Below are 22936 nucleotides of genomic sequence, written 5' to 3'. Positions count from 1 at the left end.
TGGGCAGTAAAATATACCAAATTTATCAATTGTAGATATTTTCCCCAAGTGTTGAGATTGGAAAGGACTTTAAATTTCTTCTTTATGCTTATCAGTATTTTCTAATTTTCTACTATAAATATATTTTGGTAGTTAAACAATAAACATATGAAATAAGTCTTAGATGCTTATTATTATGAAACTAAAAAGTTCATTATACTAGAATTGTCAATAATACACTTAATAAAAATCTGTAAGGTTATTTTATAAATTAGTTGTTCAGTATTAATTAAAAAATTTAAATCTGTTCATGTGCAATGCAATTTAGAATTTCCTATCTTATATGATCTAAAATGTCTTTAACTGTTAAGAAGAGTGAAGGATACAAGCCTGTAACAGGAAGAAATAGCCTGCGGCAGTGGTAAACTGGAACACTCCTCAGTGCTGAACAAACCATGCTCAGGATGTGATGTATACGCTGGTTTAGTGATGTGACTACACATTCAGAATTAGAAATGACTGTATTAAGCAAAATGAATGTGTGGTTTGAAGGGAGAAACAAAATCTACATAGGAATAATTTAAAATTTACTTAAAAGTAAGGTTTTAACATAATGCACCTAAAATCCTACTTAGGAGGCTGAGGCAGGAGAACTGTATTAGCCCAGGAATGCAAAGCCGTAAGTGTGCTAACTGTGCCATATAAATAGCCACTGTACTGTAGTGTGGGCAACATAGTGAAATCCCGTCTCTTTAAAAAAGGTAGAGCATCGTGGCATCATAGCTCGCAGCAACCTCAAACTCCTAGGCGCAAATAATCGTCTTGCCTCAGTCTCCGAAGTAGCTGGGACTACAGGAGCCTGCTACGGTGCCTGGCTATTGTTTAGAGACGGGGTCTTGCTCTTGCTCAGGCTGGTCTCTTAACTCCTGAGTTCAAGCTATCCACCCGCCTTGGCCTCCCGCAGTTCTGGGATTACAGGCGTAAACCACTGCGCCCAGCAGAAAAATACCATTTTATATGAAATTAAAAATTCTTAAGTACAATTCTTATGAAGTATTTATGAAATAGACAACAGAATTTTACATCTGGGGGGCAATCATATATAGCTTACATTTTATTTTTCTCTAAGTTTTACGCTTTGTCTATAAAGTGACGTGCTCAAATAACAGCAGTTAGTGGCAGAACTAGAACTAGAACCTGACTTCCCTGAATACTCAATAAAGTAGAAAGGTAATTCTAGTATAAATTATGAATAGTAAAACCATGGAGCTCTCAACTGAAAGGAAACAGGGAAGTCTCCATTTGATCTAAACAATCATAACCATTGTAAGTATTGTTAAAATTTTTCTTATTGGCAAATGGATTTTCCTTTACTTAGAATTTAAAAAAAAAGTGGTCAAGAACTTTATTAACATTCAAAGTCTGAAATAATACAATATCTGATATGATAAATTTCCCAATACTATTTATTTAGGATCCATTAAAGAATTACTTTAACCTTTTATCATTAAAAACTAAAATCGAGAGGATAAGTAGGTTACTTCTGTAGAAAAATATTTTTAATGCCAATTATAAAGTCTTTATAATTTTATAGACGATTCAGTGAAATTTTATTAGATCAGGAGATCAGAGTATGGATGGGGGAATTTAATACAGATGTGACTGACTAGCTGGCAACCTGATACAAAAACACAGCAGGCTGCCCTAAAAGCAGGAAAAGGGAACTGAGAAAGCAGTTTTCCTGGGTGGGTTCTCGCTGTGCACCTCACCTGCTCTGGAAGTAGTTTGCTAGCTCTGATGCTTCATGGTTCAGACTCCTCAGGTGCACGATTAAATTTCCAGAGTTGGTGAACATGGCGCCACATGTTTTGCACTCGTAAATCCGAGGCTTGCGGATAATGTGCCGGGAAACCCTCATGTGGTGTTTATATTCCCCGAAGGAAGTGAAAGTGGCACTACATATCTGGCACCGGAAACAGCGTTTACCTTCATGCTTTAGGCGATGCATCTTTAGCGAGTAAGCCCTGGTGAACTTTTTCCCACAGCGGTCACACTGAAATGGTTTAATTCCTACAAAACAAAGCAAAACAAAATATCATCTAAAAACAAAATAAACTGAAAGGTCATAAACCTCACATTTCTGAACTATAGTTTTGTAGTAAACTGTGTAGTTTTGAAAAGACAAAACTACCACAGCAAAAATGATGTTCTAATTAAATATCTTAGAAAAGGCACAGAATATGTGAACGGTCTCAAGTGCGTAATAAAATAAGAAAAAGGTGGGGAGGGAGGTAAACGAGGTAATGCATACTGCAGTTGAGTTCTGAATACTCTATTTTGCTAACTGCAAAATACAATTTAGCCACAGTAGATTGAGATAACCAAAAATCCTCATGTAACAGCATTCACAGTTTCACTTCATTCAAGTTGGGAGACATTTATCTTGAAAAGATTTGTGGGGAAAAAAATCTGTAAATGATCAATACCTACTCTATTCTCTATCTCAAGAGAGAAATGAGAAGAAAACAGAAAATTCTAACATCTCTGAATGTAATTATCATGACAGAACCATCATTTCATAGATTCACATTATGTTTTTTTTTTTTCTGAGACAGACTCTATGTGTCCCTCGGTAGAGTGCTGTGGCTCACAGCTCACTGCAACCTCAAACTCTTGGGCTTAACCAATTCTCTTGCCTCAGCCTCCCAAGTAGCTGGGACTACAGGCATCCACCACAACGCCCGGCTATTTTTGTTGTTGCTATAGTTGTTGTTTAGCAAGCCTGGGCTGGGTTCGAACCCGCCAGCTCTGATGTATGTGGCTGGCGCCCTAGCTAACTTTATGCACCGAGCTGACTTTATGAGTTTTTAACATAATAAGTCACGATGTGAATTATAAAGTATATTATTCTTCAAATTCACTGTCACAGTTTTGGAGAAAAATTTAAAAAATCTTCAAAACACAATCTGTAGACTTATCAAAGTGACAGTGATTGATAAGACCTATCTTATCTACAAGGGGAAAATGAGGCACTAACAGCTAAAAACAGCAGCAAAGATCTCTGACCCAGATGTCAGTCTTTCACCCACAAGAATCCTGTCACCCCATGTAATCACTGGAAAGTTTCAAATCCCTTCTATACATCCATCTAAATCTCTTATATTAACACGTCCCCCCCCCCCAATGCAAAGCCGACTCATCAGGACAGAGAGATTTACGATTGTAGAATTAATAATAAAATATTAAAATTTCAAAAAAAATTTTTTTTGGAAATAATTTCAAACTCAGGGACATTACAGCAACAGTATGAACACCCATACATATCCTTTGCCCCTCTGCTAACTACCTGTGTCTGTGCTGCTCTACCTCACACACCTGACGCGTCCACTAACTTTTCATTTACAAATCACACATTACCTACAAGTTTTAGCCACAACACTCAATGTCTGTGGCAAAATGCATTAAGCAAATAGCTTTCTGACACAGCAGCATTTCACTAAGAGACCTAAGTAGCCTGTTCTCATTTGACTTCTAAGAGTTCTGTCTTGTTTTTAATTCAGAAGCACCTGTTTTTTATTTTAACTGGCATTCCAAAATAAAATATTTTAGAGTGTTCACTTATGCAACAACAGGGAAGATGATATTACCTGAGTGGATAAGCATGTGCTGTTTTAGGTTCTGAATACGGGTGAATCGCACCCCACAGGTTGGACACTGAAAAGGTCTGTCTGGACCGTTGGGACTGGGTCGTTCCGTACTGCTGGTAGAAGGAGCAATGTAGAGTTGGTAGGGATACTGAATGCTTTCCAATCTAAAAGAAATAGATCAAAGAAGGCAACCAGGCTCTGATTTTTAAGTTAAATAAGCATTTCTGCAGGTAAACTTTAAAGGAACAGAAAGTAACAAAACACTTAAAGACTTTCTGAAACAGTTCAGTGGTTATATTACAAGTTCATAACAATGTGAAGAGTAACATTATTGTCCAAAATGCCTAGCATCTTCGATCTCACTAAACCTTTACTTCCAACTTCTGCTTTAATTTAGGCTGTCTTCAATACAAGCCTCGAATAGCAGTCGAGTACCAATGCCAATTTGGTACCCGATGAAGACCAATAAGGGAGTCGACCACTGACCCCAGAATAAGTAATAATTTTATAAAAAACTTATATATTTTACATAGCATTGTACAAGTAACAACTCTTTAATCACGTTCTATTCTATTCTTCTGATGTGTGGCTGGGACGGACGTATTCACTGCATTCACTGCACGCGGTCAAGTATTTCCAGTCTCTCCCACGGGGACAAAGGCCCAGTGACCTTTTCACTGTCTTGTGACTCTTCCTTTTGGCTCAATTGGAACCGTTCCTCTTGTTCCGAGGCCTTGTCCCTGATCACACTCGGGTCCGTGAAGAGTCACCGCCATGTGTATTTTTTGTGGAGACTGTGCATGTGGGGCACGGCTTCTCCACACAGCAGTCGTGTCAAATCTTTCAAAAAGTATTTTGTTCCTGATTGTTTTATGGAACTGTGACCAGCAGCTATTTTTATCCTGAGAAATCACATACAAATTGCATGGGGCAATGTCAATGATGTTGAAGAAAATTTCCAGGGCCCAAAGTCAAGTTCCTCAGGACAAGAATATGTTCTCAAACACTTACAAGTATTGTCAACACCTGCTTTAGTAGTGCTAAAAACCTATCTTAAAGGTGGATTACATCAGGCTTGCTATCCGTCACCTTCATATCTTCATGTTATGTGGAAAATAAAATACTACAGCTATCCACAAGCAGGGAGAGAAGGCAAATCTTACTGTACCAGATGGAGAGTTTTTCACTGATACTGGACTGAGTTCTTGACACAAATCCCTTTTATCACTACAAACAGTAACAAGGGAGACTATATGCTTTTGAAGCAAGTCGAAAGCCAGGGTGATGGAGGTAAACCTTCTGTCCACATAACATTTCTTACGGACTGATCAAAATGACAGTTCTGAACCAGTCTTTTTACAATCTCAGAGCCACTGTTGTAATTTCTTGCAAGGTTCCCTGATTTCCCTGCACATAGATCTGCTGCAAAACAGAAGTTTATAGAAGAATCACACAGAAGATTTGCTGTAATTCCGTACACTCCAGGCTTAGTTGGTATGTGGAGTCTGAATGGACAATGCCATGCAAAGACACCACCTTCCTCATTGACAATGATAAACCTGTGACGACTGGTAAAGTGAGAGCTTGTTTGTTTATTTATTGAGACAGGGTCTCATTATGTCGCCCTCGGTAGAGTGCTATGGCATCACAGCTCACAGCAACCTTAAACTCTTGGGCTCAAGTGATTCTCTTGCCTCACCCTCCCAAGTAGCTGGGACTATAGGCACCTGCCACAATGCCTGGCTATTTTGTTGTTGCAGTTGTCATTGTTGTTTAGCTCGCCCAGGACGGGTTTGAACTCACCAGCCTGGGTACATGTGGCTCGCGCCCTGACCACTGAGCTACAGGCGCTGCCCAATGAGAGCTTATTTATAACCACAGTCTAAAGCTCTCAACTAGAGCAAACTTATGCTGTCTGCAAGCTTCACGTGTGGCACCACCATCAAAACACAGACATTTCAGCAGGAGTCACATTCCATGTTCTGAAAACTCAGCACAATAAACTGGAAAATTCTCCTCACTGAAAAGATCTCAGATGTTGTCTTTATTTTGCCGGTATATACCACAATTTAGAAAAATTCTAATTAATCCTAACATGTCTTCTTTGATGAACTTGCCAGAGCTTTGGATGAGTATGTTCTTACATAACTCTTTGTCTAAATGTAGTTTCTCATTTGTAAACTTGATAATTGGAAAGCATGCAATAGAGTTTTAGGTTCTGGTCTGGATCTCCCTCCTGGTTGAATCCTCCCTTCTCCTGACCCTTTATCGGCAGTGGTTCCGTGTCATTCCCGAGGGTGCTCTCATCCGAGTCGTTGCTGCGCTGTTTCTAGAGCTGGGCTCCATGTTTTGCATTTCTTCTCCATGGTTGTCATCATCTTCCACCTCTTTACTCTCTTACTCAGAAGGAATAATTTTACACTCTATCTCTGCGAGTTCTTCTCACTACCCGCACTAGTGAAAATGTCATCATTTCCCTCAAAATCTGACAATACCAGTTCTTCCTCTATCTCAGCTACTGACAAATTACATTGCCCTCTTCACCGTATTTGTGTCCGTATCATGATTTTAAAAAGTTACTGCTTGACATAAATGGATTTACAAATTATCAGCTATTCTATATTTTCAGTCATATATACCTTGATGTTCACCAAACATAAGTATACTGCTTACTAACTTCACTATGAAAATAACTTAGAAAAAAAATTGAACTCCAGCCTTTCCTGGAAAAGAGACTGCAATTTATCACTGCCCATAAGAAAAGTGTAGAGAACGGCTGATCCAAGAGTGCCGACATGTGAAAGTGTCACGGATGAGTACAAGTCTAACAAGTCATAAATGGTGAAACTGTGACTCCCTGCAGAAACAAACAACAAACCAGGATCGGGCCTCTCCCAGACACCCTGACTGGGATGCGATTGTTACTGGTAACGCTCTCCTTTAGCTCCACGTTCCTCTAATCCACAAGACACCCCGACTGGGATGTGGCTGTTACTGGTAATGTTCTCTTGCAGCTCCGTATTCCTCTAATCCACCTTTCTCACTGATCTCAGCATCTCTGATTACATCAGTCCCCTGTCTAAAACCCTGGGACAAAGTCTAAACCCTTTTGCAAGGCATACAAGACTCCTCACAATACCTTCCTAGCCTCATTTCTTGCCATACTCCTCATCACACACACTATCAAATGCTTACTCATTTTGTAAAATTTAGCAAAGTCACATGCTCCTCCAGAAAGTTGTCTTTGATTTATCAGTGACTTAGGTAGGCACCCTCCTATGCAGAGCACCCAACTCTTCTGCAAATCACTTATGATTCTTACAATTACCTGTTTTTTGTTTTTGAGACAGTCTCATTATGTCGCCCTCGGTAGAGTGCCATGGCATCACAGCTCACAGCAACCTCTAACTCTTCAGCTTAAGTGATTCTTTTGCCTCAGTTTCCCAAGTAGCTGGGCCTACAGGTGCCTGCCACAATGGCTGGCTGTTTTTTTTTTTTTTGCAGTTGTCATTGTTGTTTAGCAGGGCTGGGCCGTGCTTGAACCCGCCAGCATCAGAGTATGGCTGGTGCCCTACCCACTGAGCTACGGGCACTACCTACAATTACCTGTTTACTTGTCTACCTTCAACTCCTCTTCTTGTCTCAAGATCAACTAAGCTCCATGAGGGAAAAGGGCCACACTTTTCAATTCTAAATCCCCACTACTCAGCGTAGTCTCTAATGTAGAACAAATGATCTGATTAACACTTGAAATTAAGGTACCTAGGTACATTTTTGCTTGTTTATGCTTTCATAACCTGCTCTACCAGGTTTAATGTTTTGAAGAAAAATAGGCTGGGCACGGTGGTTGATGCCTGTAATCCTAGCACACTGGGAGGCTGAGGTGGGAGTACTGCTTGAGGCCAAGAGTTCAAGACCAGCCTGAGCAAGAGTTAAGACCCCCATCTCTAAAAAAAAACAGAAAAATTAGCCAGGTCTCATGGTGCATAACTGTAGTTCCCAGCTACTTAGGAGGCTGAGGCAGGAAGATTGCATGTTTTCCTCAAGTCCCCCAGAAAAAAAGTAAAAGAAAAATAAGTCTTGTTTGAATGCCTTTAATCCTTCAAGTTTTTAACAAAGTTTTTAAGATTGTCCTCAACTCTCTATGAGGAGGAATTCAGTTATTCAGTGGAACCTATATTCACTGATAAGAGAAAAATAGTCAAGAAAATTATAGGACAGGGGATTAAAATAGAAGGTTGCAACAGTGCTTGGGCACTGCTTTGACTGGTGGTCATGGAGTACTGCAGGAACTGGGAGGTGGTCAGTGTGGCCTCAAAGGGCGACACACGAGAGGGACAGTGGGCTGTCCACCAGGGTGAGAGCGGAGTCATATGATGTAGGGTTTTAAAAGGTACAGCAAGAAAGATAGATTTTTAGGTATGAATAGAGAATGAAAGGAATCAATAGCTTAAAAGTGACATAATCTGATTTAATTAAAAGAAAAAAAGATAATTCTAACTGCTCTGGGGGAAATGGACTGGAGCAGGGGAAGAATGAAATCAAGGACCAGGGCGGCACCTGTGGCTCAGTGACTAGGGCGCCAGCCCCACATACGGAGGGTGGTGGGTTCGAACCCTGCCCCGGCCAAACTGCAACAAAAAAACAGCTGGGGTTCAGCACCTGAGGCTCAAGTGGCTAAGGCACCAGCCACATACACCTGAGCTGGCGGGTTCGAATCCAGCCCGGGCCCCCCAAACAACGATGATTGCAACCTTTAAAAAAAAAAAAAAAATAGCCAGGTGTTGGTTGTGGCGGGCACCTGTAGTCCCAGCTACTTGGGAGGCGGAGGCAGGTGAATCACTTGAGCCCAGGAGTTGGAGGTTGCTGTGAGTTGTAATGCCAGGGCACTCTACCCAGGGCGACAGCTTGAGGCTCTGTCTCAAGAAAAAAAAAAAAAAAAAAAAGCCAGGTATTGTGGCAGGTGTCTGTAGTCTCAGCTACTTGGGAGGCTGAGGCAAGAGAATCACCTAAGTCCAGGAGCTGGAGGTTGCTGTGAGCTGTAACACCACGGCACTCTACCGAGGGTGGCAAAGTGAGACTCTGTCTCTTAAAAAAAAAAAAAGAAAGAAATTAAGGACCAGTTTGAGGGCTACTGCAGTGTCAAGACACAGAGGGTGGTGCCCTACTAGGTAGGTGACTTAGCAACATTCCATAGGTAGAGTTGACAAGACATACTTAAGGATTAAATGTAAGGAGGTAGAGTGAGGAGTGGTAAAGGAAAAAAAGATTAATTCTCAAGAGATTTTGCTTGAGAAATGAAGGAATGATGATGCTGTTTACTGAAATGGGAGGAAGACTGGTAGAAATCAAGAGTTCTGTCTTGGCCTTGTTAAATGTGAAATACCCTCTCATACATATGTGTAGAAATAATGTGAAGATGACTTGGAAATTATGGGCATAGAGAGCAGAATTTGGCATTTTTGTTGTTGTTGTTGCAAGCCAGAGTGTAAATACTTTGGTTGCACACCATATAGTCTCCGTTTTAAACATTCAAGTCTATACCCACAGATGATATGTAAACAAATGAGTGTGTCTGTATTCCAACCATACTTGATTTACAAAGGCAGTACACACACACACACAGTTTAAAGCAATGGCACAGGGTGGTTTTGGAAATGCCAATACAACCCTGTACAGGTGCTCTAATTTATAATGTGATGATGTTAACTTCTTATGCAATTCTGAGATAAAATGCTTAAATTTAGAGTTGTAAGCCCAACGCTTATAAAGTAACTGCATGCTGTGTTGGTACTCACCGGTCATCATCATCTGCATGAGCATTAGTGCTAGAAGTGCTCTGAAGTGTGGGTAATCCCTCGGTGACACCTTCGTCTACTGAGCCTGTGAATGAAAGAAAGAGGGCAGCATTAATACTTTGGTATCAATAAGCCAAGATAGGAACTACAAGCTATCCAAGCCTCTCACAGACACTACCTCAATTACTAATCGAAAGTAGTACTATTCTATACTTTGTTTTTATTTCAATTAAATGTTTGAGATCTAAAAATAAATCATATGTAAGATAATAGCCTTATATTACTATATAAAATTTTTTTTTTAGACAGAGTCTCATTATGTTGCCTTGGGTAGAGTACAGTGATGTCACAGCTCATAGCAACCTCAAATTCTTGGGCTTACATGATTCTCTTGCCTCAGCCTCCCAAGTAAGCTGGGACTACAGGCATCTGCCACAATGCCCAGCTATTTTTTTTGTTGTTGTAGTTGTCATTGTTGTTTTTAGCTGGCCCAGTTTGGGGTCAAACCTGCCAGCCTCAGTGTTTGTGGCCGGCACGGCACCCTACCCACTGAGGAACAGGTGCTGCCCACCATCTAAATTTTTTTAGGAATATTTATTTGATACTAATCTCAGAAAATAAGCAGAGTAAAAATATACATTATAATTAACAATCATTTAAGGAAGCACTTTTTTTTTTTTTTTTTAGGAGACAGAATCTCACTTTGTCACCCTTGGTAGAGTGCTCTGGTGTCACAGCTCACAGCAACCTGCAGCTCTTGGGCTTAGGCAATTCTCTTGCCTCAGTCTCCCGAGTAGTTGGGACTATAGGTACCCGCCACAATGCCTGGCTGTTTTTTTGTTGCAGTTTGGCCGGGGCTGGCACCCTACTCACTGAGGCACAGACCCCGCCTGGGAAGCACAATTTTTTAAAAACTTGTTTTATCGTGACACACAACTCACTTATTGTACAACTTTTACATGGAATTTAAGAGGTAAAGCAAACACCGAGGTGACCTCCACTCAAGCCACACAGAGTTACTGCCAGAATCTTGGAAGTCCCCACTTATCTTGACCGTAAACCTCTCCCCCCTCTAAAAACTTATTTTAGGCTGAGCACTTTGGCTCATGCTGGTAATCCTAGCACTTTGGGAGGGTGAGGTAGGAGAGTCATCTGAGGTCAGAAGTTCAAGACAAGCTTAAGCAAGAGAGGCAGCCCCTGTCTCTACAAAAATTTTAAAAATTAGATGGGTGTGGTAGCATGTGCCCGTAGTCTTAGTTACTTGGGAGGCTGAGGCAGGAGGATCACATGAGCCCAAGGGTTTGAGGTTTCTCTGAGCTATGATCACAACACTGCCCTAAGGTCTGGGCAATAAGCAAGACCCTGTCTCCAAAAAACAAACAAAAGCCTGTTTTTTATGGTTAATGTTTCTTTCCACCCATCCCCTTCCTTTAGTCATTTTATCTCAAATATATGTACCCATGAACTTGGAGCTGGTTCTTGTTGGAACACAACCTTGGCTGGCCTAGGGCTTTTGCACTACAGTGGCAGAGTTAAGGAGCTATGGTTGTAACAGAGACTATGTGGCAGTTAAGTCTAAAGTACTTACTATCTGGCCTTTAAAGCAAAGTCTGCCAAGCCTTGCCACAAATACTACAGTTTAATGCTGTCTGGTTGTACAGTTTACACAAACTGAGTCATACCACATATATTCTTGTGTCTTGTTTCTTTTTGTTAATACTGTGGACTCATCCTTGTTCTTACATGTAACTGAGGTTAATTTTTCTTGTTGTATAATATCCATAATTTATCCATTTTACTCTTGGTAGACAGTTTCAGGCTATTAAAAACAATGCTGCTGTATTTTTGTACAAGTAACGTAATGAACACACGCATGCTTTTCTCCGTGGTGAGCTTAGAAGTGGGACTGGTCCCTGGACATGTGTATCTCCAACTTCATTAGAAAATGCCAAACTTCCAAAGCGACTGTACTAAACTTACATTATTACTAGCAGGGTTTAAAAGCTGTGTTGACCCACATCCTCATCGACCCTTGGTGTCACAGGATTTTAACAATGGTAGGGTTGGATTACCAATCTGCTGAGTGCAGCAGTCTTTAATTGTGGTTTGTATTTCACCTCCAAATAATGAGGTAAGTAGCGAGTATAGTTTTGTATATTACTGAACCTGTTTTGTGAAATGCCTATTTCTAAAGATGGAGACTTTACCTCTTTCATGTTTACATGGATGGAGCTGGAACATATTCTTCTTAGTAAAGTATCTCAAGAATGGAAGAAAAAGTATCCAATGTACTCAGCCCTACTATGAAACTAATTTATGGGCTTGTTGCCTGTGGCTCAAGCGGCTAAGGCACCAGCCACATACACCTGAGCTGGTGGGTTCGAATCCAGCCTGGGCCCGCCAAACAATAATGACGGCTGCAACCAAAAAAATAGCCAGGCATTGTGGTGGGTGCCTGTGGTCCCAGCTACTTGGGAGGCTGAGGCAAGAGAATTGCTTAAGCGCAGGAGTTGGAGGTTGCTGTAAGCTGTGATGCCACAGCACTCTACCCAGGGTGACAGCTTGAGGCTCTGTCTTCTTAGAAATCTTCTTATTGAGTTGTCTGCCTTTTCATTCTAAGAGTTCTCTTCAGAGGTGGGAGTGGAGGCATGTGCTTGTAGTCCCACCTACATGAGAACCTGATAATGTCACTGCACTCTACCCAGGGAGACAGAGTGAGGTCTGTCTCCAAAAAAAAAAACCTATTTGATACCAAGCAAGAAAGTTCTTTTAACCTTGTTCACTGGCTTCCTGAACATTTGGCTATTTTGGCCTTGTGCATTTTTACATACATTTTATTAACAGCTTCTTGCACACAACTGGTAATAGTCATTCCATCTTCTCCTTTCTATTAGACTGGAAATCACACAATATTTTTTCCATTTGTTTTTACCGGTAACCTTAGAAATCAGAAATAGACTTTCTCCTGAATACACAGACCTTGAAGCCACTCCATTACCCACCTAGCCTTGTCCTGCAGTTTACAGACTGGTATTTTACCTCCTTGTCCTGATACCCCCATAGATAGTATTATATGTAATGTCTGCATACTTACCTCTTCCTTTAGTCTTCATTCTTTCTTGTGGATGAAACCTTTACCCTCACTGAAGTATGCATGTATATGCTCACTTTCCTTCTGCCCTAAACCCATCCTCAAGAATTTTCTTAAGATTTACTGATGATAAATTCTTTTTTTTCTTAATTTTGTTTCAAAATGTCTATTTTACATTCATTCTTTTTTTTTTTTTTTTTTTTGAGACAGTCTTAAAGTGTTGCCCTGGATAGAGTGCTGTGGCATCATAGCTCATAGCAACCTCAAACTTTTGGGCTTAAGCGATTCTCTTGACTCAGCCTCCCATAGGTGCCCGCCACAATGCCCGGCTACTTATTTTGCTGTTGCAGTTGTCATTGTTGTTTTAGCTGGTCAGGGCTGGGTCCAATCTGCCAGCCTCTGAGTATGTGGCTGATGCCGTACCCACTGAGCTACAGGTGCTGCCCTATTTTATATTCTTTCTTGAAAGGCACTTTTCACTGTGCAGAAATCTATACTGGCAGTTATTTTCTTTCAGCACACGAGGGGTATCATCCTACTGGTTTCTGATGTTTATTTATTTATTTTTTTTGTGGTTTTTGGCCGGGGCTGGGTTTGAACCTGCCACCTCCGGCATATGGGACCGGCGCCCTACTCCTTGAGCCACAGGCGCCGCCCGTTTTCTGATGTTTATTAAAAGGGTATTCTTTTAAAGGTAATCTGTCATTTTTAAATTTTTCTGAATTTTCTCTACAATGTGTCTAGTTCTATGTTTTTTTATTATTCCTGTTAGGGATTTGCTGAACTCTAGTGGACGTTCAGCAAATCTGGAAAATTCTCAGCCACTCTCTTCTCCTTTTAGAACTTTTATCAAACCTACCCTCATATCTTCTGCACCCTTCTTCTCTCTTTTCTTTTTGAAACAGTGTCTCACTATACCATGGCATCACAGCTCACAGCAACTTCAAACTCTTGTGCTCAAGTGATTCTCTTGCCTCAGCCTCCCAAGTACCTGGGACTACAGGCACCTGCCACAACACCCGGCTGTTTTTGTTTTTGTTGGAGCTGTCACTGTTGTTTAGCAGGCCCAGGCTGGGTTTGAACCCACCAGCCCTGGTGTATGAGGCCAGTGTCCCAGCTGCCAAGCTGCGGGCACCACACCCTCTTTCTTCTCCTCTACTGCTCAGTTTCTACCACTCCGGGGTCTGTGTAGCATGAAGCACTTTCTTCTAATTTGTCTTCTGATAACCCAATCCTCTCTTCTGCTAAATCCAATCTGCTGCCAAAATGTTCACTGAAAGTTTTATTTTCATCTTTTTTTCCCCAGAAGTCCTATTTGGATTTTCTTCTCAAATCTGCTATGCATCATTTTATAGTTGATTGTTTTCGGCAAATATTCTCCAAGTTTGTTTTTTTCTTTTTCTTTCCTTGCTTTTTCATTGTTGTTGAGACAGAGTCCCACCCTATGCCCTGAGCAAAGTGCAGTGGCTTCGTAGCTCACTGAAACCTCAGACTCAGGCTGTGGGCCTCCTGCTGCCTCAGCCTCCAGAAGCCGTTGGGATTACAGGCGCTCGCTGCAGCACTTGGCTGGGTTTTTCCATTTTTTTTTTTAGGAGTTGGGGTCTCACTCTCCCTCAGGCAAGTCTCGAACTCCTGAGCTCAAGCAATTCTCCCCCCTCATCCTCCCACAGTGCTGGGATTACAGGTGTAAGCCACGAAGCTCCGCCAAGTTTTACATTCATTACATACTGTAAGCATATTTGTTTATATCTGTGTATGAAAACTATGTCAATTGGCTATGCCTATTTATTTCTGTTGCCTTCTGAATTTTCCCCATCAGTTAGTTCTCTGTCTTGTTTCCTTGCATGTTCTGGTCATTTTTGACAGTGCTTATTGACCTTGAAAATTATTTCTCAGGGTGGTGCCTGTGGCTCAAGGAGGAGGGCGCCAGTCCCACATGCTGGAGGTGGTGGGTTCAAACCCAGCCCCGGCCAAAAAAACACAAAAAAAAAAAAAAAAAAAAAAAAGAAAATTATTTCTCAGAAACTGATTTTCTGAAGGTAGAGTACATATGGCCTTCTTCCAGATTTTTTTTTTTTTTTTTTGGATACAGAGTCTTGCCCTGTGGCGAGGGATACAGTGCCATGAACTCAGCCTAGGTCACAGCAACCTCAAATTCCTGGGAATGATCCTCCTGCCTCAGTGTTTCCAGTAGTGGGGACTACAGGCACTGCACGGCAAAGCCCAGTTCATTTTTCTACTTCTAGCAGAGGTCTTGCACTTGCTCAGGCTCAGAGAAACTTTGTATTTGTTTCTGCTATGTTCCAAGGACTGAGATTCCTTGGCATACGGACACCAGGTATACCAGGATGTCAACATGCAAGTGGGCAAGTAGGTGACCACAACTTCTCGGGGTGTTTTCCTCCTTTTTCCTTTTTGAGACACAGTCTCACTATGTTGCCCTCAATAGACTGCAGAGGCATCACAGCTCACAGCAACCTCAAACTCTTGGGCTTAAGCAATTCTCTCTCCTCAGCCTCCCGCCACAATGCCTGGCTATTTTTTGGTTGCAGTTGTCATTGTTGTTTAGCAGGCCAGGGCCAGGCTTGAACTTGCCACCTTTGGTGTATGTGGCCGGCGCCCTACGCACTGAGCTACAGGCGCCAAGCCTTTTTCCTTTTCTTATATGTTCACTGACATCCTATGCTTTTCTACACTCCCCTGGGGTTGAAGGGCAGGGAACAGCTTTGTGGTCACTACTTAATGCATGGTAACTTCCCTAAAACTTAATTAACTTTCACACAGTCTGGACTTTGATTTCCATTTTTCTTGCTCTTTGAGTTAATGAACCAAAGCCCATTTGCATTTTAACAGATGTCTTAAAGGCAAAATTGATTTCAGTCCTCTGATAATCCACTCTCTCTCTAGGTCAGGCTTTCGCCCCAAATTTAGCCTGGAAATTTCCTTGACCGTTTTCTTTCTTTCTTTTTTTTCTTTCAGCTTTTCAAATACTTTCAAGTTGACTTTTTTTTTTTAATCCAGAATTGTTGTTTATAGTGGAACCATGGATCCAAATTAGCCTGTTCTCATTTGGTAATAAACTGCCAATTTCTTTACTATATGTATATAACCTGTATTACATTAAATGAACAAATCCAAGCCTCTGAAATCTTCAGTCTCTAAATAGCAAATAAGCTTTTGGTTTTAACACTATATTTTTCAAAGTTTTTTCACAGAGGGGGTTTCACTCTGTTCTCAAGCTAGAGTACAGAAGTGTGATCATAGCTCGCTGTAGCCTCATACTCCTAGGCTCAAGCAATCCTTCTGCTGCAGCCTCCCAAATAGCTGGGACTACATTTGCATGCCCTGTTAAAATGTTTTTATCATTTTAGAGACAGGGTTTTGCTACATTGCCCAGGCTGCTCTTGAACTCCTGGGCTCAAGCTATAGTCCAAACTTGACCTCCTAAATTGCTGGAATTATAGGTGCCAGCCACCAAACCCCACCAGTTACAAAAAAGTTAAAAGGTACCTGGTTTCGTTTTTTTTTTTTTTTTTTTTTGCAGTTTTTGGCCGGGGCTGGGTTTGAATCCACCACCTCTGGCATATGGGGCCAGCGCCCTACTCCTTTGAGCCACAGGCACCAGCACCTGGTTTCTTATACCCTCGGATGAATCCCCAACAATAAAAATAATTTTTTTTAAAGTTAAAATGCACTAATTTTAGTAGTAAAACATATACATGTAAACATTTAACAAATATGCTGTTGATGGACACTTGGGATGGAATTTCCTCTTGGTGAAAATTTAGAATCCAATACTTTAGTTTTCCCCTTTGGAGCACCTGAATTAGCTGACATTAGGACTCAAGTAAATTTTCCACTTAAGTTTTTCAAAAAACCCTGATCTCTTTTAAGGCATCCAAATGTACTAATTATTTGTGCTGGAAAATTTGTGACAGGGTTACATTTTGCCTTGATGGCTTAGATAAAGAATACTAAGTCTTCTGTTTCTGGACGGCTCACAGCAACCATCCAGGGCAATAACTACTGTCCTGTGTCCTACTACACCAACAGAGGCTGTTACAGTGGGCAGGACTGCGTGTGCTGCACTCATGCCCAGGGGCTCCCCTCGCCCCATCAGGTGTGTGTTTAGTATTTCTGTGTGTCTTTCCTTCATCCCTTTCCCTTATATTTAATGACATTTGGGCCGCTCCCCTACATCTACTTACCCTACTTATCCCTGATCATTATGACTTGATTTTAATTCAGATGTAGGATGGAAAACCAGATAATGCATCATTTTAATAAAGAACTATACACTTGCCAATGTCTTCCCACTCTCACTTTTTCCCTTTTACAACAGGGAACTAAATAGGAAATAAATACTAATAGTTCAGTCTGTCCTGGGATAAAAACCTGGAAAAATCCCCATATTTGGATCTGGTTACCATGGGAATAAACTCTATTTTATAGTATTCTGAAACTTACTGAGTGCAGCCAGCATTAAAGCTTAAGGGCAAAGGCAAAAAATACCTGGAGGTGTGGTCTGGGCAGGCCAGGAAGACTGATCTATTGATACTTGTTCTCATTCTTCTCTCGCTGCCTTGGACTGACTCTCACACTGTCAAAGGTTCATTTAAAAGCTGGTCAAGTCCAGGAGCAGTGACTCACACCTATAACCCCAGCACCTTGGGAGGCTGAGGCGGGGGGGGGTTGAGGCCAAGAATTCACAACCACATCTCTACAAAAAAAAATACAAAAATTAGCCAGGTGTGGTGGTATGTTTCTGTGGTTCCAGATACTAGGGAGGTGAAGGCAAGAGGATTGCTTGAGATCAGGAGTTTGAGGTTGTAGTAAGCTATGATGAAGCCACTGTATTCTAGCCTTGTCTGGAAGTGGGGGGTCTGAAGGTCATATACTGCACTGAAAAACCAAACCAAACAAAACAAAAAAACTGGTCACAAAGAATGATCAGACCAGAATAAAGAATTAGTAGGAAAAAAGAAAAAAAAAAAAAGAGCGCCTCTGCTTCACTTTGCATGCTCAGTGTGTCTGTTGAATAGGGATCCAGATGCCAAGGTTTAGATGATGTTCTAAAAGGTTGATATGGATTTGTTTAAGGGAGGGATCATCTACTAGTTGTATCTTGTACTCCATTTTACCTTTTTTCCCGCTAATTCTTTATTCTGGTCTGATCATTCTTTGTGACCTGTTTTTTTGTTTCTGTTTTTCTATTGATGTTTACTTGGTCTACTAATGCATCTCACAGTCAATGATTATGATGCCCAATTTGAGAAATTCTTGCAACGTTTTTGTCTAGTTCTTCTCATTATTTTTTTAGAGTTTCTTTTTATTTGTAGTTTGGGCCAGGGCTGGGCTCGAACCCGCCATGCCCTGGTATATGAGGCTGGCACCCTACTCCTTGAGCCACAGCGCCACCACAGTTCTCATTATTGGCAGCCCTGATCTCTCTTGGTCAGTGACTCTTTCTCTCCCCTCAGAAAAACATTTAATGCATTTGTACACTACTGTTTTCAATGTAGTGAAAGGAAGACCCCACACTACCACTAAGATAAAATCTACCTACCGGTAGCAGCACAGATGGTTGCATATTCAATCTCCATTTTGCTCTAATTTTGTTTTGAGACAGAGTCTCACTCTGTGGTTCTGGGTAGAGTGCTGTGGGATCATAGCTCACAGAAACCTCAAACTCTTGGGCTTGAGCAATCCTCTTGCCTCAGCCTCCCAAGTAGCTGGGACTACAGGCACTCTTCACAACGCCTTTCTCATTTTTCCATTTTTAGTAGAGACAGGGTCTCACTTTTACTCAAGCTGGTCTCAAACTCCTGAGCTCAAGTAATCCACCTGCCACAGCCTCCCAGAGTGCTAGAATTATAGCTGTGAGCATCACGCCTGGCCTTCTGCTCTAATTTTGTTTGAAACAGTTTGTAACCCAACTAATACACATTATAGTCCCAGATTCCCTTGAAGCTAAGAACAGTCATGTGATACGGCCTGGCAGAGGTTTTTTAGGAATTTCTGGGAACATTTCTTGATGCAAGCACTGTCCCTTTCTACAACACAAAGCTAAAGAAGCAAGCATGTGATAGCCATGAAGCAATGAATGTATGGGTGAAACTGACAAACCAGTGATAGTAGGTTTAAAATAAACTAGGGGCTTACGCCACTGATTACAGTATAGATCCACTGTGCCAGTTCTGGACTTCCTATTTCTGAACAACTTTAGGTGATAAAAATAAAACCCTGGGCTCAGCACCCGTTGCACAGTGATCATACACGGAGGCTGGTAGGTTCGAGCCTGGCCGGGGCCAGCTAAAACAACAATCGCAATTGCAACAAAAAATAGCCAGGCGCTGTGGCAGGTGCCTGTAGTCCCAGCTACTTGGGAGGCTGAGGCAAGAGAATCACTTAAGCCCAAGAGTTTGTGGTTGCTGTGAGCTGTGACACTACGGCACTCTATGGAGGATGACACAGTGAGACTCTGACTCAAAAAAAATAAGTAAAAAATAAACCCTGTTTGGTCAAGCCACTGTAGGAGGGACTCTGTTATGCGCAGTTAAATGCAACCCTAAAGGAAACTAGCTTTCAACTCTCTTCACAGCCTGCTCTCAACCATACCTCTTCGGTCTCACCTTCCCCACACTTTCAGGCATTTGTTCACATCATACTGCATTGAACACACGGCCTTCTTCCACATACTCTGTGCTTTTACATGTTTTCATAGAAATATCATTCCTGCCTGTAATCCTAGCAGTCTGGGAGACCGAGGCAGGTGGACTGCCTGAGCTCACAAGTTTGAGAACAGCCTACAGCAGAGTGAGACTTTTTCTCTAAAAATAGCGGGTGTTGTGGCGGGCACCTGTAGTCCCAGCTACTTGGGAGGCTGTGGCGAGAGAATCGCATAAGCCCAGGAGTCTGAGGTTGCTGTGAGATGTGATGCTTGGCACTCTACTGAGGGCAACAAAGTAACTCTCCAAAAAAAAAAAAAAAAAGAAGTATCATTCCTTCATTTAGGCCAATTCCTACCAACTGCATTAAGACTCAGCTCAACTATCTAGCTTAGCACTTTAAATAAGAGCTTACTGTAATCACTCACTCACACATCTACTCCCCGTTAGACTATTACTAACTCCTTTGCAGGTGTTTTTCTTCATGTATAAACACTGTCTGGCCTATGGTAAGTTTTAAATATTTTAATAAGGAATAAAATACTAACTGGAATTTTTTGCATTGAAAGTTAACTCGTAATTCTTATCTAAGACTTTGTCCCATCAGATACTGTTCAAATCAGCGTAACCTGGCTTATTGTACCCTCAATGAATCCCCAACAATAAAAAAAAGAAAAAAAAGATACTGTTCAAATATTTCTTTCCTGCTCCAATAGTAACTTGGGAAAAAAGAAACTGTAGTGCTAACAGCACCTTCAAAATCCAGTTATTGGGCGGCGCCTGTGGCTCAGTCGGTAAGGCGCCGGCCCCATATACCGAGGGTGGCGGGTTCAAACCCAGCCCCGGCTGAACTGCAACCAAAAAATAGCTGGGCGTTGTGGCGGGCGCCTGTAGTCCCAGCTACTCGGGAGGCTGAGGCAAGAGAATCGCTTAAGCCCAGGAGTTGGAGGTTGCTGTGAGCTGTGTGATGCCATGGCACTCTACCGAGGGCCATAAAATGAGACTCTGTCTCTACAAAAAAAAAGAAAAAAAAAAAATCCAGTTATCATGCTTTACTCTTTCTTCTATTTCTTACAAGACCGAGCAGAAACCTTTTCATGTAGTAACTTAAAATGCTTACATTCACTTTACAGCATCATGAAAAACAAAGAAGACATGATACCTATGGAGGAAGACTGCGGACTGATCAGAAGGTCCTCTTGGACTTGCTCGCTTCCTGGCACCGTCTGCTGATCACTCAGCGAACTCTGAGATGCACTGACAGGCTGGGACACTTCCTCATGGACCTCCTCATCACTTAACCTTTCTACTTTGACCCGGACATCTTCTTCTGTACCCAGAGGCAAGGTAGTTTTTGTGCTTTCACAAGTCACATAATCAGCAATTCTTCTACCTGTCTCAGATGGGCCAGGTAATTCTAAAGTCCGTGTACTTTCTGCCTGCTTAACCTTCTCAGGCTGAATCCTTCGATCAATTCCAAAAGGAAAAGTCCAGGGAAAAGCTAAAGAAGAGTCAACTGGCTGATTTCTATTTTCTGAGTAGGAAGTTGAAGAATTCAATACCTGGGGTGAACTTGTTTGTGTGCTACACTTTACAGGACTTTCAGGAGACATAACAATGTAGCTTTTGCGCTTTCTCCGGGATTCTCGGCAGACAGGAATGGCTCTTTCTACCACACTGCACTCTGAAGACACTGGAGAAATGCTTCCGTCTCGAGAAGTAAAATTGCAGTTAGAATTATTTTCTTGTCCAGCATCTAGACCCTTTTCTGGTTGGCTGTTGGGTGTATTCCATAAAATGCTTGATTTCATGAACTCTGAGCAGGTGCTGGCAACACTAAACATTTGCATATAGCTAGCTGCAGCTAGGACATCAATAATATTTTCTGTATTAATTGACAGAGTGGCTGTGTAAGCGTATTCTAAGAGGGGTATAAAGCCAGTCACTGTGACATGGTGCAGGTCCAACACATTCTTGTTCTCATCCTCTGCTTGGCCTACAAGTTTGGTGCGAAAGAAATCACTGCAAGCTGCTAGGACTACCTTATGTGCCCGGAAGATTTTGTCCTGGACACGAATAGTGATATCACAGAAATGTCCATCATTTCGCAGCATGTTTAGCTTTCCAAGCATTTCCTGGCTGTGGGAAGAGGAGCTATGAGTAAATGTTTTCACACCCATCTTTTCCTTCCTCTTCTACAGATGCTCTTCAAAGATGCAAATGAATCAGAAATGTCCTAAAAAATACATAAGATAAAGCATTAATTGGTGGTTTAGTAGTTAAACTAGAAGATTTACGTCACTGTTATGTGGCCAGTGTGCTCAATAAAAAACTGAAAGATGGGCTCCGGCGCCTGTGGCTCAAGTGGCTAAGGCGCCAGCCACATACACCTAAGCTGGTGGGTTCGAATCCAGCCCAGGCCCGCCAAACAACAACGACGGCTGCAACCAAAAAATAGCCGGGTGTTGTGACGGGCGCCTGTAGTCCCAGCTACTTGGGAGGCGGAGGCAGGAGAATCGCTTGAGCCCAAGAGTTGGAGGTTGCTGTGAGCTGTGATGCCACAGCACTCTACCCAGGGTGACAGCTTGAGGCTCTGTCTCAAAAAACAAACAAACAAACAACAACAAAAAAACAACTGAAAGATGGTGGTGAGAAACTTCAAGGTAGGGAATGTTGCAGTTCTGGCCAGGGTCAGGTTTGAACCCACCACCTCCAGTATATGGGGCCAGCGCCCTACTCCTTGAGCCACAGGTGCCACCCTCAAGGCAGGGAATGTATTAAAATATATTCTCCCTACCTCCCCTCCAAACTATTCAATTAATGGAGTCAATGAATGGTTTAATAAGCTGCAAAGCTGCAACAGCCTATAAATAAATGCTTTCTATGTGCCAGATAGGATTCTGAATGCTTCACATTTGATAATTTATTGTCATATCATCTTTGTCAGGAGGTACATTATTCCTATTTCTAAATGTAAGCATGCAATGGGTAATGCCAGTTTAAACACTAAACAATCCATCACACAATTATCCCTTTGAATGTTCTATGCAGTTAAATGTATAGGGGAAAAGACAGGGAAAGGGTAAAAAAAGAGAAATTAGAAAAGAAAAATATGGCAGCACCTGTGGCTCAGTAACTAGGACACTGGCCCCATATACTGAGGGTGGTGGGTTCAAAACCAGCTCCAGCCAAACTGCAACAAAAAAATAGCCGGGTGTTGTGGCAGGCACCTGTAGTCCCAGCTACTCGGGAGGCTGAGGCAAGAAAAGGCTGCTGTGAGCTTTGATGCCAACAGCACTCTACTGAGGGTGATAAAGTGAGACTCTGTCTCTTGAAAAGAAAAATAAACATGGCTCAGCACCCATAGCTCAGTGTGTAGGGCACCAGCTACATATACCAAGGCTGGTGGGTTTGAGCCCTAGACAACAATGACAACTGCTTAAGCTCAAGAGTCTGAGGTTGCTGTGAGCTGTGACACTACAGTACTCTACTGAGGGTGACATAGTGAGACTGTCTCAAAAAAAAGAAAAGCGGTGGCTCGGCGCCTATGGCTCAAGTGGCTAAGGCACCAGCCACATACACCTGAGCTGGTGGGTTCAAATCCAACCCGGGCCCACCAAACAACAACGACAGCTGTAACCAAAAAAATAGCTGGGCATTGTGGTGGGTGCCTATAGTCCCAGCTACTTGGGAGGCAGAGGCAGGAGAATTGCTTGAGCCCAGGAGTTGGAGGTTGCTGTGAGCTGTGATGCC

At 42.0% G+C, this 22936-nt stretch overlaps 1 protein-coding gene across 6 annotated transcripts in view; it reads right to left on the bottom strand.

Moving 5' to 3' along the window:
* Positions 1–22936, bottom strand: part of ZBTB44 (zinc finger and BTB domain containing 44) — a 66249-nt gene that overhangs the window by 17346 nt on the left and 25967 nt on the right. For 2 of the 6 annotated variants that reach the window (XR_008380614.1, XM_053593864.1), the window contains exons 2-5: positions 20346–21419; positions 9425–9509; positions 3627–3790; positions 1966–2049 (exon numbers count right to left, since the gene is read on the bottom strand). Coding sequence is in view for 5 of the 6 variants with exons in the window: in XM_053593864.1 (XP_053449839.1) it covers positions 1966–2049; positions 3627–3790; positions 9425–9509; positions 20346–21363 (1351 nt within the window). In the remaining variant the exon portion in view is untranslated. Of the gene's footprint in view, positions 1–1748; positions 2050–3626; positions 3791–9424; positions 9510–20345; positions 21420–22936 lie in introns of all 6 variants that reach the window. The other 4 variants (XM_053593861.1, XM_053593860.1, XM_053593862.1 and 1 more) reach the window with 3 other exon arrangements.

The sequence above is a fragment of the Nycticebus coucang genome, chromosome 6 (genome assembly GCF_027406575.1).
Source record: "Nycticebus coucang isolate mNycCou1 chromosome 6, mNycCou1.pri, whole genome shotgun sequence".
Taxonomy (NCBI): Eukaryota; Metazoa; Chordata; class Mammalia; order Primates; family Lorisidae; genus Nycticebus; species Nycticebus coucang.
Note: the sequence above shows the minus strand (reverse complement) of the source record. Positions and strands in the feature narration are given on the sequence as shown.